This window comes from Camelus dromedarius, chromosome 6, assembly GCF_036321535.1.
Source record: "Camelus dromedarius isolate mCamDro1 chromosome 6, mCamDro1.pat, whole genome shotgun sequence".
Classification (NCBI taxonomy): Eukaryota; Metazoa; Chordata; class Mammalia; order Artiodactyla; family Camelidae; genus Camelus; species Camelus dromedarius.
The window spans coordinates 75,157,464-75,172,323 of NC_087441.1; the positions used below are offsets into that span (position 1 = coordinate 75,157,464).

Sequence of the window (14,860 nt, forward strand, 5' to 3'; positions counted from 1 at the left end):
TAGAGGATGTATTCTATTTTCTTCTACTATTTAGCACTTTTCTTGAGTTTTCACATAAGTGTATATTTAAAAGTCTTAAACTCCACCATGCCTTGAGAACTGTATCTAAATTCTGTTCCCTTTTTAAAAATAATGCCTTGAATTCCATTCTGCTTGTGCCTTTTTCTTTTCTCATAGATGAATGATGTACATTTTTTGATGACATATAGTTAAATATTGGTTTGACACAAGGAACTCTTAGTGAGAGTGGGAGTCATGAATTCTGGAAGCTAGGCTTTAGCGAGTCGTGTAACCTTTCTGGGCCCCAGTGTCTACATTTATAAAAGCAGGGGGTCGACCTAGCCGATCCCTGAGATCCCTGCCAAATCTAAAATTTGGAGTCTAAGAAATTAATATTGGATCCATAATATTGCATTATGAAATATTGAGTGGCACATATATTTAAATAGAAAAAAAAGAGCAAAGTGACATAAACTTGAATGTACATCATTTGTAATTCTAATAAGCTAATTAACTAACTGAAAGATTCTGCTTTAGTTTTCTAATCTAACTGCGCTATCAGACCAGTACTAAATCTATTAATAACAAGTTGGGAAAGTCTGGTAAATTTTATTGTAAAAGGAGTATAGTAACTAGTGCTGTGTGCAATCCTTATAACTAGCCAAGGCCAACATGCAGGTCCTTTATGAGCGCCTTCTCAGAAGAAAACAGCCACCAGCCCAGAGAGACTCCTGCCTAGGTACGTTGACAACTAGGTTAAGTAAATTATCCCTCTTAATTAGTGTGAACCTTTGCTTCAGTGCCAAATTTCATATATATGTATTTATTAATATAGTATTTCCTACCACCCTTACTTAAGAACTTACTTTTAGAATCAATTTGGTTTGTAGATAAGCTTTGGTTATCTTAATTAATTTTAATATTGAGATGTTTATTTAAAACTGGAAATGTTACATGCAAAGATTTCTTTGGCTTTTCTGTATTGTTTTTAGAGTTCCTAGAAAGAGCACTGTTTGGAAACCATGTATTACCAGAATTTGTTGGTTTAATGATGTTCCCTTAAATTTGTCCAAAGTCAGTTTGTCTTCAGGTAGGGCTAATGATAATAAAATTGGTTTAAAAAGTACAGCTAATTTCATGTATTATAGTTTTATTTTTTGAGTCAATTTGCATTTATTTTTTATTGTTCTAAATTTAAAAAGCAAAATACAGTAATATCAAATCACTACTATTCAGATATGTTACATATTTGAAAGGAAATATCCTGATCTTATTATTTTATTGATATATTTCCCTGTATATTTTAGACTTTTGTTCTTAAATAGCAATAGTACTTAATTTATTATCTTTCCATTAGTATATTGAAAGTTCTTACTTGGTGTCAAATAGACCATCACAATTATATATTTTAAAAGCTCTAGAAGGAAAAAATAAAATCACAACGTGTGTTTTTCAGTTTTCAGAAGGACAAAAGGAAATTAAAAGCCAAACTCTTTCTCAACATTTCTGAGGTAAAAATTTGCTCAGAAATATTTAAATTGGGTTAGTTTTCACTAAACCTATTCAGGGAGAAACTTACGTTCTTATCGGGAAGGAAAAAAGAAAGGTTGAAGATTTATTTATGGTCATTATTTTGAAATACAATTTTATATTCTCATTAAGTAACTTAACTGTAAAATTAAAGAATTCATGGTGTGAAATTATGGCCATTTATGAAATGTTTAATGTCCTTTCTGGTAATAAAAATATAATTCACATTTACAGTTATATTGCCAGCCTGTCAATTTATAGGTGAGCACGCTAAATAATTTTAGAGAATGCTCTTTGTGTAATGAGGCCTGCATAAAGAAGGGTCCAGCTTTTGGTTGGGTGGGAAAAGACTTGATTCAAAACTAAAGCATAATGAAATTAGTTAAATAGTACTTTTTTTAAGGTATCTTTTATCCTTAACTACTAGAATTGTATTGGCATTATCTGAGCTGTTGTAAATATCTGTTGAATGAATGAATAGATGAGTGGGTGGATGGATTTAGAAAATAAATTTAAGACACATTTACCCTTTGACCTGGCAACCCCATTTTATTCATCTGTAGCATGGAAATGAGTGCTAGTAGGTTTAGGTGTATGTGCAATCATGTTTATCACAGTACTGTTCTTAGTGGAAACACTGAAAACAAAGATAAATGCCCATCATTCAACAAAGAGTGGAATATGAAAGAAATTATGAGGCACCCACACCAAGGAATATTATGCAGCCATTTGTAAAAAATGCTTTAGGGCTGCATCTCAGATTTGCATGGACTACTGCTAAGAGAAAAAGAGCAAAATGCAGGAAGTATATAAAATACAGTCCTTTTTTGTAAACCAGTGACTCCAGATCTGATCTATGTATATATTTGAAAACATGGAAGGATATGTTCTAGACTGCTGCCTTGGAGGAGCCAAGGTTTAAAAAAAAAAAAAAAGTAAGAAAATAATAATATTAATAGATTTTTATAAAATGTGTAATACAAGACAGTAAGATAACAAAAAGTTATATAGGCATTTTTAAAAGAAAATTAATATAGGATTGTAAACTTAGTTAAAAATCCTAAATGATTTTGAAGTCATTTCAGCTCAGAAATTTTGAAGTTAAGTTTTACATTGAAGCATTCCTTAAGATGTTTGTATTAAAGTAGCTCTCTCTAGCCTTAATGCAAAGGTACCAGTTTCCGCATTTAGGCTCTTGGTGTGTAAAGATGAGAAAAGTGTACCAAAACTCAAAACTGTAAAAAGTTTTTTTTTTTTTAATTCGTAGGTAAGATATGTAACCTGCCAAGACCAATTTTGCTGATTTTCTTCTGCCACAGGAAAATGTCATGAGTAATGTGAAAGCGGATGTTAGCATATGGAACATAGGCTTTTTTTTACGTTGAGTCTGCCACATTTTTTTTTTTTAATGTTGAGTCTGCCACAGACATTCTCTTTTTTAATTTTGGAAAACTTAATATTAGAAGCCACTGATTTACCTGACAGTGAAATGATTTGTGAAATCTCAGCAGATTTCTTTAGCTATCAGTGGGCTGACCAATTTGATTTATTTCTTGGTACATAGAGTAACATCTAAATATAATTTTATTTATATATTTTGCAAATTACAAAACCTATGTGTGTTACTGGTTTTTAGTTACCAATAGCATATTTATTGTTCACATCATAGCTTGATTGTGTTTGCCACATTGTAACTGGTTATTTTACCAAATTTAATTGTTTATCATTCTTAAACATCCAGTATACCTTGTGTGATAGTGAGCTGATGAATGAATTTGGGGATATCATTGAATGCATGCTTGCTTTTCTGTGGAAATGATCATTTAAACTCCCTTACAGCAACAAGATACGGAACTTGGTGTAATCACAACTATGCTGCTAGAATTCTTTTAGGAGAACTCATTTTAATTTGATTTCTAAATAAAAATTAAATATGTCTAAACATGATATTTTAGGCTTTAGTGAAATTCCTTCCCTGCAAAAAATAATTAAGAAATCTTTCTATTCTGTTAGTTTCTGTATTCCCTTGTGAATATTACCATTTTAATTGTAAATTAATCCAGACCCCTGCCTTTATAAATAATTGTAGCATACATTAAATAAGTTAGGATTATATGGGAAAAAAATTGCCTGAGTTTTAGACTCTCACAGAAAATTGAATTTATTAAACTAAAATATAAACTTACTTTTTGTTGAAAAGGATTTTGTCATTTATTTTCATTAAATAGCTTATATTCCAGGTATGTTTTAAATATGTTTTGATTATAAAAATTATTCTGGCTTGAACTTTTTAGGAATAGCTTTTGTGAAAAGTAGAGCTTGAACATGTGTAATACAAGACAATAAGATGACTGGAATTTATAATATGTGAAATGCAGTAATACCGAGCTGTATGTTTTATCTTTCCCATGATGCAGTTGTGCAAGTTGCTTTAGGTCTATAGTCAGTATTTCCTTGACAGTGTTAGCGTCTTATGAGAACTGAAGCACTATTTAACACAGGCAGACCTCATTTTATTGTGCTTCACGTATACTGCGTTTTTCACAGGTTGAAAATTTATGGCAGCCTTACACCAAGCAAGTCTGTTGGCAACCATTTTTCCAACAGCATTTGCTCAGTTTGTGTCTCTGTGTCACATTTTGGTAATTCTTGGAATATTTCAAACTTTTTCATTATTTTATTTGTTATGGTGATCTGTGATCTTCTATGTTACTATTGCAAAAAGATTACAACTCACTAAGGCTCAGGTGTTAGCAGTTTTATCAGTATTTTTAATTAAGGTATGTACATTGGTTTTTTAGACATAATGCTGTTGCACCTTTGATAGACTATAATATAGTGTAAGCAACTTTTATATGCACTAGGAAACCAAAAAATTCATGTGACTCCCTTTATTGCAATATTCACTCTGTTGTAGTGGTCTGGAACTGAGCCACAGTGTTTTTGAGGTGTTCCTGCAATCAGAACGTAGAATTTAATAGTTACCACACTACTTGCGTGATTAATGTGCTTATGAAAATCTTTTACACTGAAATTTAATTCATTTATAAAATCCAGATATTTTGCAACCTTCTGGTTTAAAGGTAATTCAATTTATTTATATAATTTCAAAAATAGCTTTCAGATCTAACATTGAAAGACTTCCTCTAATTATTCTTTGCTCCTTTCAGAGGAAATGGATGTAGAAGCTCGACTTACTGAATTATGTGAAGAAGTTAAGGTACTTGGATTTTTAAAATTCACATTACCAAGTTATTTGGGTGGATTGTTTCCTTTTCCTAAATATTTTGTTGGAGAAAACTTAACTATTTATCCTTTTTAAAATGCAAACATAAAATTGTTGATCTAGGTAGAACCACAGCTAGTTGATCAAATGACATTTGCCTTTAACATGAAGTTAAATTAGCTTTAAAATGTATAATATTCTGCATATAAATGAAATAACAAAGACAATTAACTGATCAAAATGTGCTTTTTCTTCTATTAGTTCACTCAAAGAATTTCTGGACAGATTTTTTAAAGCATCACTTAAACTTACATATTTTTGTAAAATGATATTGTTTAGAAATGAAAATTTGTTTTATTTCAAGAGACCAATTTGTGTCTTACACTGTTTTTCCACTAGTTCATTCTTTTAATCAAATTGAATCGATTTTTATTTTCCCTCTTTTTTCCCTTGTGGAACTAAATGTTTTGACTATTTTAAGATCACTGTGTATTTCACTCTTGTTTAGCTCCGTTAACGGAAGCAATCAGAGACCTGAATCAAACAAAAATACATGTATTTGGCTTTGGAATATATGTCTTTATGTAAATTTAAATGAGGACTTGAACCTTTCGAAAAAGTATTTACCTTCTCTTTGTAAAAGTATATATATGCAGGATAGACAATTTTGTATAATCCTGGAAGCTCTTTCCCCATGCTTCAAATAATTGTTTTCTTTGAAAAATCACTAATGCCGTTATAGTAGCTGCCCAGAAGAACTCTATATACTTAGAAATAATCTGAATGTTTGCTGTTAATATGAAAAGAATATGCAATGTTTAACTGACGTATTAAAGAAAATTTGGAGGAATAAACATGATACTTCCAGATGGAAAGGTTAAATGATTACTGAAAGATACCCAGTTTTTCTCAAGTTAATACTACTAATGTGTCCATATCCAAATCCCATGGAAACTTAAAAATTAAACTTATTTTAAAGATCACTTGAAGAAAGGTAAGGATGACTAAGAAGAACTTTTGAAAAATAATAATATAGAGGGACTTGCCCAGGCGGATGCTAAAATATACATAAAGCTACAGTAATAGAAATAGAGTAGGACTTCTCTAAAAGAATGGAAAGACAAATCAATGGCACTAAATAGCACTGAAATAGTCACTAAATATGTTTAAGAACTGAATATATAAAATATCACAAACACTGGGTTACATAAATGGTGTGGTAAAATACTATGCTATAGAAGCAAATTCTAAGTGGACTTAAAGAGTTAAATGTCCACAACAACTAGGAAGAAAAATTTACGTATACATTTATGTATAAACAGTCTACTCTTAGGATATGAAATAACTTCTTTAGAGTAATAGTAAAAGGCAAAATAAGGTATTGATGATTCAAAACTTCTTTAAAAATATAAATAAAGTTGAAAGCAAGCAGACAATAGACTGGACGAAAATATCTCCAATATTTGGAAGTGGCAAGTGATTAATACTCACAATATATAAAGAGCTCCTATGTTTCAATTTCAAACGCCCCTCGTGGAGAAGGGATATGCATAGAGGCAGTGCACAAAAGGCAGTTCTTAGCAGAACCAGGTAGCCACTGAAATGACACTAATTCTTACTGAAAACCAGGGAAATCTGCATTTGACCATGAAATTTGCAAAAAATGAGAGTGACTGCTAATCTGCATTGTTGATAAGAACATAGGGGAACTGGTATCTGCATATGTGGTTGTGAGAGTAAAAACTGATTCTTTTTTTTAGTTCAATTCATATCAATCTATTCTAAAAACATTTATTAAATACACATGCCCTCCCACATAACAGTTTTTATTTAGAAATCAATTCTACGAAAGTGCTAATACGTTTGCACAAACATGAATATAAAGGATTATAAACTCCCACGTAGACATTTAAAAGGATTAGGTAAATATCTGTGCACTGACATGGATTCAAGAAATAAGTTTTGATCTGAAATGGAAGGTAATATTTTCATGCTGAAATGCTCTTTAGGGTATGTTAACTGATAAAGATAAATTGGAGAAAAATACACATACGATTTTTATATGTTAAAAAAAGCTATGTGTGTATTTGATCATGTTTATATAATTAGATTACACATAAAAAATTTTAAAGGATATATATATTTCAAACTATTAATACAGAAAAGAATGGCATGAAGGATGGGGCTAAAAAGGAAAATTTTTATGCTTTATATCTGTATATATACTAAATTAAAAAATAATACATATGTATTCATATGTTACTAATAAATGTGTAGGTATTTATTTAAATTTCAGTATGTAAATGGGCATCATAAAATTTAACATCAACAAACTAGGGTAAATTTTTACAGCAGATAGAATAGACAAAAGATGGAATAATATTTAAAGAGGTCTTATAAATCAGTAAGAAAACCTGTAACTCCCCCTACTAGTATAGGTTAGATCCCCAATTACAAAAAAGGCTAATAAATATATGAAAAACATTTAATCTCACTAATTATCATAAAATGTAAAAATTCTGAAACCATTTTTAACCCATCAGTATGGCTGTGTTTTTAATAGCAATGTAATGCTTGTTGAGATGTGGTGAGATACAGATTCTCAGACCTCACAGATCTTTTTCAGAGATTAGTTTCGCAGTATGTATCCAAAGCCAAAAAGAGTATTCCTTCTCAATTTATGCCAAATAAACAATCAGAGGTTCTTATATAGTATAATTTGTAATATTGTAAAAATGTAAACCTAAATAAATAGCCAATAATAGGAGAATGGTTAAATTAATGGGACACTCATAATCTAAAAAAAGTTGTACAGCCTTAAACATGATGCTTTCAACAAATGTTTGGTGATGTAGGAAAATGCTCATACTGTATTCAGTGAAAATAGCATAAAACCACATGTAATTCTAGCTTTTTCCTCTACATACACAACTGAAAAAAATTGAAGACTGTGCACTAAAATGAACTCTATTTTTCTTCTTTTTTGCTTTCCTCTTTTTTCGAAGTCTATTAAAATAAGCATCATTCTGTAATCAGACACAATCAGTGAATGCTATGAAAACAATATATCCATGTAAGGCAAGATAATGAATGTTATTTGACAAAATATTAATACAAATGTAAGGTCTTATTATTCCTACATTTGTACATATAAAAGATCGTACTAGACATATTTGTAATCTCCTGTTTAACATAAAAAGAATTGTTTATTATTTATATTTTGAGGCTCATTGTAAAGATTTATGTAAACCAAAGGAGTTTATACTTGAGGGGATGCTTTTCCAATAGTGAAAATACCAGCGTCCTCTCTCAGAACCTTGGTGCCATGATCCCTGAGAAATAAAGTTAGTAATTACAAAGTATCTAGGCAGCCTTGCTCTGGGGGGGGGTGGGGGTTAGGGAAAAAGAGTTGTGTACTTTATTTAGCCTGCAGTAAGGCCAGGAGAATTGTTTCTACTTGTGTGTAGATGATACTAGATGCAGTGTTGCTTGCCTTACACAATGCTATTTAATTACTGTCAGTTACTCTTGTCTTCTTTTCCTAACTCCATTAAAACCATTTTTGGAACAATATGGCAGGTTTCAGCTTATTTTAGAGTACATCTTAATCTTCTGTGTGTTCTTAAGAGACATAAAAAACTTGCTAGCTTCCTTTCTAATAACATTTATAAACCATTACCTGGGACTAAACGCATATGTAGATTTTTTTATATGTTGATAGATCAATATTTATCATTTGTTGACTCTATTAGCTTCCTTTCCAGAATTCTGGAATTTGTCAATGTTTTCTGAGTTTGTCCTTATATTCTGGGAGTTTTTTCCTTATCTAAGACCTGGCATTCCTTATTCATTCATTCATTTATTCATCCAGTAAATATTTATTGAGTGACTACTGTGTACTGGTAACCAGAATCACAGAAGGGAATAACACTAGGGAAGATTTCCTAGTGTTGCTAATAACTGAAGACAGATTTTTGCAGTAAGATTATTATCTGCCTGAGAACTGACTGCTGCCTCAGTAGATTAAAGAAAAGCCTTTCCTCATGACAGAAATGCTTGTCCAAGGAGAAACATCTTTCTGACTTACAGTCTTTCATTATTCTTTGTTCACAAGTTCTTATTTTATGAAGTCAAGACAACCAAATGCCTTGTAGAAGAGTCTGCATTTCATTCAGTACTTTTTTTATTCAGTATTCTTAACTTTTATCATCAGTTTAAGTGAATATTTAAATAAATGGGATAATTTAATTCCAGTATTAGAACACTCATAATAGTATATTATAATTGTTTACCCACTTTTCTTTCCTCACTAGACTGTGAGCTTCTCATATTAATCTTGGTATCTGTAGAAATGTAGGCCCTAGCATTTAAAATGTGCTCAATAAATACTGGGTGAATGAATTGTTATTAAGGAGAAGGAAAGAAGTGTTTGACAACTCTGTGAAAGGATTCCTGCAAGTAAAATCGAATCTAAGTGTTGCAGGAAAATGGGGTGCAAGAGGATGGTCGTGCCCCACGTCTCAGGATAGTCCTTGGCTTCCTTGGCTTTGTGCAGGAAAGAATTCAAGAGCAAGCCATAGTAAAGTGAAAGTAGATCGATTCAGGGAGATATGCAGTCTGTAGACAAAGTGCGAGCCATTTCAGAAGGCAAGAAAGGGAGAGGATTAGGAGATACTCACTTCATAGCAAAATGCAGGCCATCTCAAGAGGCGAGAGGCCTTAGGGTACGCAGTTGGTTAGTGTTTATGGGCTCGGTAATTTCATTTGCTAACAAGTGGGAGGACTATTCCAACTATTTTTGGGGAAAGGGATTTCCCAGAGTTGGGCCACCACCCAGTATTTGACCTTTTATGGCCATCCTCGGAACTGTCATGGCGCCTGTGGGAGTGCCAGCTACCATGCTAATACATTGCAATGAGCATGTAATGAAGCTTAAGGTCCACTGGAAGTCAAATCTGCTGTCCTGAGCCTCCAGGGTCTACTGGGATTTGAATCTCCCGCCATCTTGGACCTAGTCAGGTTTTAACCAGTTTTTGTCCTATCTTCCATTGCTGTTTCCTTTCATGGTTATGCCCTGCCCCCTTCCCTCTTGTCTCATGGGAACATAGATGTGAGGGGAAAACAGTACTTTAGAAAGTGTCTCAGTCCTTTCTGAGTTGTTAGACATCTTTTAAGTACTTAGCTGATTGAGGAAAAAATCATATTTTAAGACTTCTTTATCTTTCAAAAATGTTGTAACTTTCATCATGATTTATGCATTGTGTTTAAAAGTCCCAGTGTTTCAGTGTTTGAAGTTGATGATGTTTTACAGAATCCTGATTTGCAATTTTTTACTGTATTTGGTATTGTTTCAGTGACAAGATACCTCAGATATTGAAATATTGGTTAATTTGGCAAAAATTGCTATAGTAACTATCAGAAAAAAAGCCATTGGTCAGTTGGTCTCTCTCTGCACATATATGCAGGCACACACACACACATTTTTTTAAACTAAAAGTTTGCCTTTGTATTAAGTCTCCATAATATATTTAGATATTTTACGGTAATTCTCAGAGAGCAGTGAAGTTTTTTTTCCTTGTCATTTCAGAAAATAGAAAATCCTGATGAACTGGCAGAACTTATAAATATGAATCTTGCTCAACTTTGCTCACTTCTAATGGCTTTGTGGGGACAGTTTCTGGAAGTTATAACACTACATGAAGAACTAAGGCTATTACTAGCACAAGAGCACCACACTTTGAGGGTAAGTTGAAAAAATGTGATGCCGGAGTATTTTAATGAGGATTATCATTTATCTCTAGAAATTTCTTATGCATAAAAAGCCTGATATTTACCTAATATGTTCATAAATCAGAAAAGAGACATTTATCATTGTATTATTGTTTGATTCCTAAGGTTAATAATAGAACAGTACAGTTGAGGACATGTCCTATCTCAGTTAATATCCCCACTAGTAAGAAAAACCATCTACATGTAAATAAAAAAGGAAAATACATGATGCCAGATAGCCCTTGGAACCCAAGAGCAGGAATTATAACCAGGTCTCATCAGGAACAGAAATCAGAACTAAAGAGGCATCCCAGACTAAGACAGAATATCTCTCTCAAACTTCACACCCCCTCACTTCCTCTCCCCTTCCCTCACCTCATTTAAGACGTTTATTATGAACCTGGCAGGGTTGGGGGTGTAATCTAGATATGCATGTCTGTTATAGGCCTAGTATGGACATTATGCAGCTATTTTTGTGCAGTTTTATTATACAGCACATCAAGAGGCTTTGGGATATTAAATCTTTGACTATCTTTCCAGTCTTAACCTCCTTATGTACCCTGTACGCACACTAATTTTCCTTACCTACTAAGTACTTCCACAAAAATATTTATTTTCTTTTTCCCTGTTTTTTTGCTTTTCTTTCCATAATTATAAAACATAATGTATAATCAGAATCAGAGAAGAGCATAAAACATACACGTTAACAAATAATTAAAAGCACATTCTCTTTTAATTATCACCCAAATAAAGAAATAGAAAATTGTCAACACCACAGAAGTATTCTGTGTATTTTTTCCAATTTCTATTCCCTCAGTGACATTTAGAAGGAATCGCCATCCTGTCTTTTGTGAAAAGTTCCTTATTTCTCTTTTAGTTTTTACCACCTATGTACGTGCACTAAATAATAGAAGTTGTTTCAGCCTGTTCAGTTATTCAGCCTATGTATAAATGAAATCATACAGTGCATATGCTTTTGTATATTGCTTCTTTCAGTCAAGACTTTGTTTGTGAGATTAATCCATGTTTTTGTTGGTAGTTGTAGAATGCTCATTTTCATTTCTGTGATGTATTTCCATTTGAATATACCTACAGTTTGTTTATCCGTTCCCCTGTTGGTAGAAATTTGGATTATTTCTGGCTTGTAGCTACTGCAAACCAAGTTGCTATGTCTTAAACATTTTTTTTTTTTTTGGTATACCAGATTCTGTGAAGTGTTTACCTGTGAAGGAAATTGTCTTGTCATAGGATATGAGTAACTTCAATTCTACTACCTAATGCTTTTCTGTTTTCCAAAGTGGTGCCAATTTTTACTCCCACTAGCATTGTATGAGAGTTCTTATTACTCTACATATTCCCCAACTCTTGATATTGGCAGACTTTTAAAATTTTGCCAAGATGGATATAAAATGATACATGATTGTGGTTTTAGTTTGCATTTTTCTGCTGACTATAACTGGTATAGTTGAACACTGTTTTGTATGTTTATTGGTCATGTAGGTTTCCTCTTTGTGAAGTGCCTGTTCAAATTGCTTGCCCAATTTTCTATAGGATTACTTTGCTTTTTCTTCTTGATTTGTAATAGTTTTCTGTGTATTCTAAGTACTGGTCCTTTGTTACATATTTTATAAATAAATCTTCTCTCATTTCATTTTTTTTTTTTTTAGCTATCTTCATGCTGTCTTTTGATGATCTAGAGGTCTTAACTTTAGTGTAGATGAAACAGAAGAGAAAAGCCAGGCATAGACATACCCATATTTGGGTATAATATATGCAGAGCAACAAGGAAAAGGTGAGATTTTCAATAAATGATGTCGGGACAATTAGGTATCCATGTGGAAAAAATATTATATAAAATTCAGTTCCAGGTGGATTGAAGACAAACGTGAGAGGCAAAATCATAAAGCTTCTAAAATATAATAGAGAACTTACAAAAGAATTACAGGAACAGTACAGCATACTCCCATATACTCTTTGTCAGAATCACAAGTTTCTGTTTTGGCACATTTGCATCATTGTGCCTTCTTTTCGTAGATGGGTACGTATATAAATATGTACATACATACCTTTTTTCTAGACCATTTGATAGTTATAGACATCGTGCTCCTTTATTCTTAAATACTTCAAGGTATATTGACTAAGAAAAAAAGATACTCTCTTAACCACAGTACAGTGAACAACTTTAGGAAATTTTATATTGATCCAGTACTAATATCTAACACATGATTTATTTTTAAGTCTTGTCAGTTGTCTTAATAATATCCTATGTAACAACCTTTCCCAGGATCAAACTTAAGAGTCACAAATTGCATTCAGTTATCATATCCCTTTAAACCCTTTAGACTCATTTCATCTTGAACAGGTCCTTGCATTTTCTTGGCTTTCTATGACTTTGACTTTTTTTGTACAGTATTCCCAGTAGTTTTGTAGACCATTCTTCAATTTGGGTTTGTATTATGTTTCTTTAAGATTAGATTCAGATGATACAGTATTAGTGGGAATACTACATTGTATTTCTTTTTCAATCAGTTTTGGTAGATTATATTTTTCTAGTGTATTTGTCTAAATTTATGGATTTATTGGTCTCAAATAATTTATAGCATCCTTTAATTACCTTTTTAATATCAGCAATATCTGTAGTGTTTTCTTCTGTTTCATTCCTGATAGTAGTTATTTGTGCTTTCATTCTTTTTTCCTTGATCGGTCCCACCAGATGTTTGTCATTTTATTAGATTTTTCAAAGAACAGACTTTTAATGTTAATTTTCTCTCTTGTGTGTTTCGTTTTCTGTTTCATTAGTTTTGCTTTTGACTTCAGGTATTCCTCTTACTTTCTATAGGTTTATTTTACTGTCTTTTTAAAACTGATATAAATAGATGCTTAGCTTATTAATTGTAGCATTTCTTCTTTTCTGTTATACGCATGTAAGTCTATTAGTATTGCTTTAGCTGCATTCCACAAGTCTTGATATATTGTGTTTGTTTTTTTTTTTTTTGTCTTTCAGTTCTCTGTGTTTTCTAATTTTTGTGAGCAATTTATTCTTTGGGGCTATTTAGAAGAGTTTCTTTTCTCCATTAGCATATAAAATAACAAATACGTCTGTTCCTTCATTTTCTGTATGTAAACAGGACCAATGTACTAGTCAGTGACAGGATACCAGGGGAACCAGTGTGGCAGGCGTATACCACCCTCCAGTGGGAAATCCCTCAGCTGCCATAACAGTGTGTTTGGGAACCTAACATCTATTGCATAAAACATCTTTGAATTAATGTAACACATGTAAACAAAACTATTATCAAGTATGCATTGGACATGTTGTCTCAAATTTAGCTATTTTCATTCTTTTCTTGCTTGGAAGTCCAAGAAATTGAGTGTCTGCCCATAATCAGTCTTTCTCAGACATAAAGGACCAGAGGCAATTCTTGTTCATAAATTGCCATGTTTTGTTATCAAGTAACCCTGTAGTCCTAGATTATGGAGATTGACACCTAGCCCCAAGGCAGTCATCTATAGCAGGGACATGAGGAAGACTAGTCATTTCTGAGGTGGCCTGCTGCTTATAAATTCTGCTGACTTAGGGCACTTTCTGTTAGAAAAATTACTGACTGCAGTATGCAGGTCGTCTCTCTTGAGCATTTTAACATAGGATACACAGGAAGAGACACAGTTGGTGCGCACTGTCAGAAACCAGAGAGACAGGGACACAGGCACAATCTGTGAGACAGTGGAAGTCATGAGTAAACCAGTTTTCATAAGGGAGGGGTAGAACTAATAAGGGTCGGAAGCATAGCAGAGAGAGTCTAAGGTGGAGAGAAACACAGCAGTGGAGGAAGGACCAGAAAAGGGAACAGCAGCTGCAGGAGTGATCTTAGGATATTAGTCTATTTGTTAATTCCTGAATGGCAGTGAGCCACTTCAGTTTCACAAGAACTGGATGTCTGGGTGCAGGATCAGTTCCCCGGACGTCCTTACTTAGCTGTGCATCCTTATGAACTCCCACACAGCCTGAGCCAACCTGAGCTCATCTCTGTCTCTTACTAACTAAAGAGCCTTCATGTCCGGGAGTATTTATCTATCTCCAGATATACAGATTTCCTAGTTGTCTTCTTGTTTTTGATTTCCAGCTTATCTTCACTGTGATTAGGAAGCAAGTCTCTGTGACTTAAAAACTTGTAATATTCTTTCAGACCTTCACGTACAGCGGGAATGTATATTCTTCAGTATACTGGGTTAAGTGTTCTGAATCATCTGCTAGGTTAAGTTTATAAATCATTTTGTTCAAAGTCTTCATATTTTTAATGAGTTTATGGCTGTTACTGCTGTCAACTATGAAGA

At 32.8% G+C, this 14,860-nt stretch overlaps 1 protein-coding gene across 8 annotated transcripts in view; it reads left to right on the top strand.

Moving 5' to 3' along the window:
* Positions 1-14,860, top strand: part of FAM135A (family with sequence similarity 135 member A) — a 119,304-nt gene that overhangs the window by 62,253 nt on the left and 42,191 nt on the right. For 4 of the 8 annotated variants that reach the window (XM_064486953.1, XM_031455915.2, XM_031455919.2 and 1 more), the window contains 3 exons: positions 662-739; positions 4,701-4,750; positions 10,344-10,499. In XM_064486953.1, the coding sequence (XP_064343023.1) occupies positions 662-739; positions 4,701-4,750; positions 10,344-10,499 (284 nt within the window). Of the gene's footprint in view, positions 1-661; positions 740-1,492; positions 1,512-4,700; positions 4,751-10,343; positions 10,500-14,860 lie in introns of those variants that run through there. The other 4 variants (XM_031455917.2, XM_031455920.2, XM_031455923.2 and 1 more) reach the window with 2 other exon arrangements.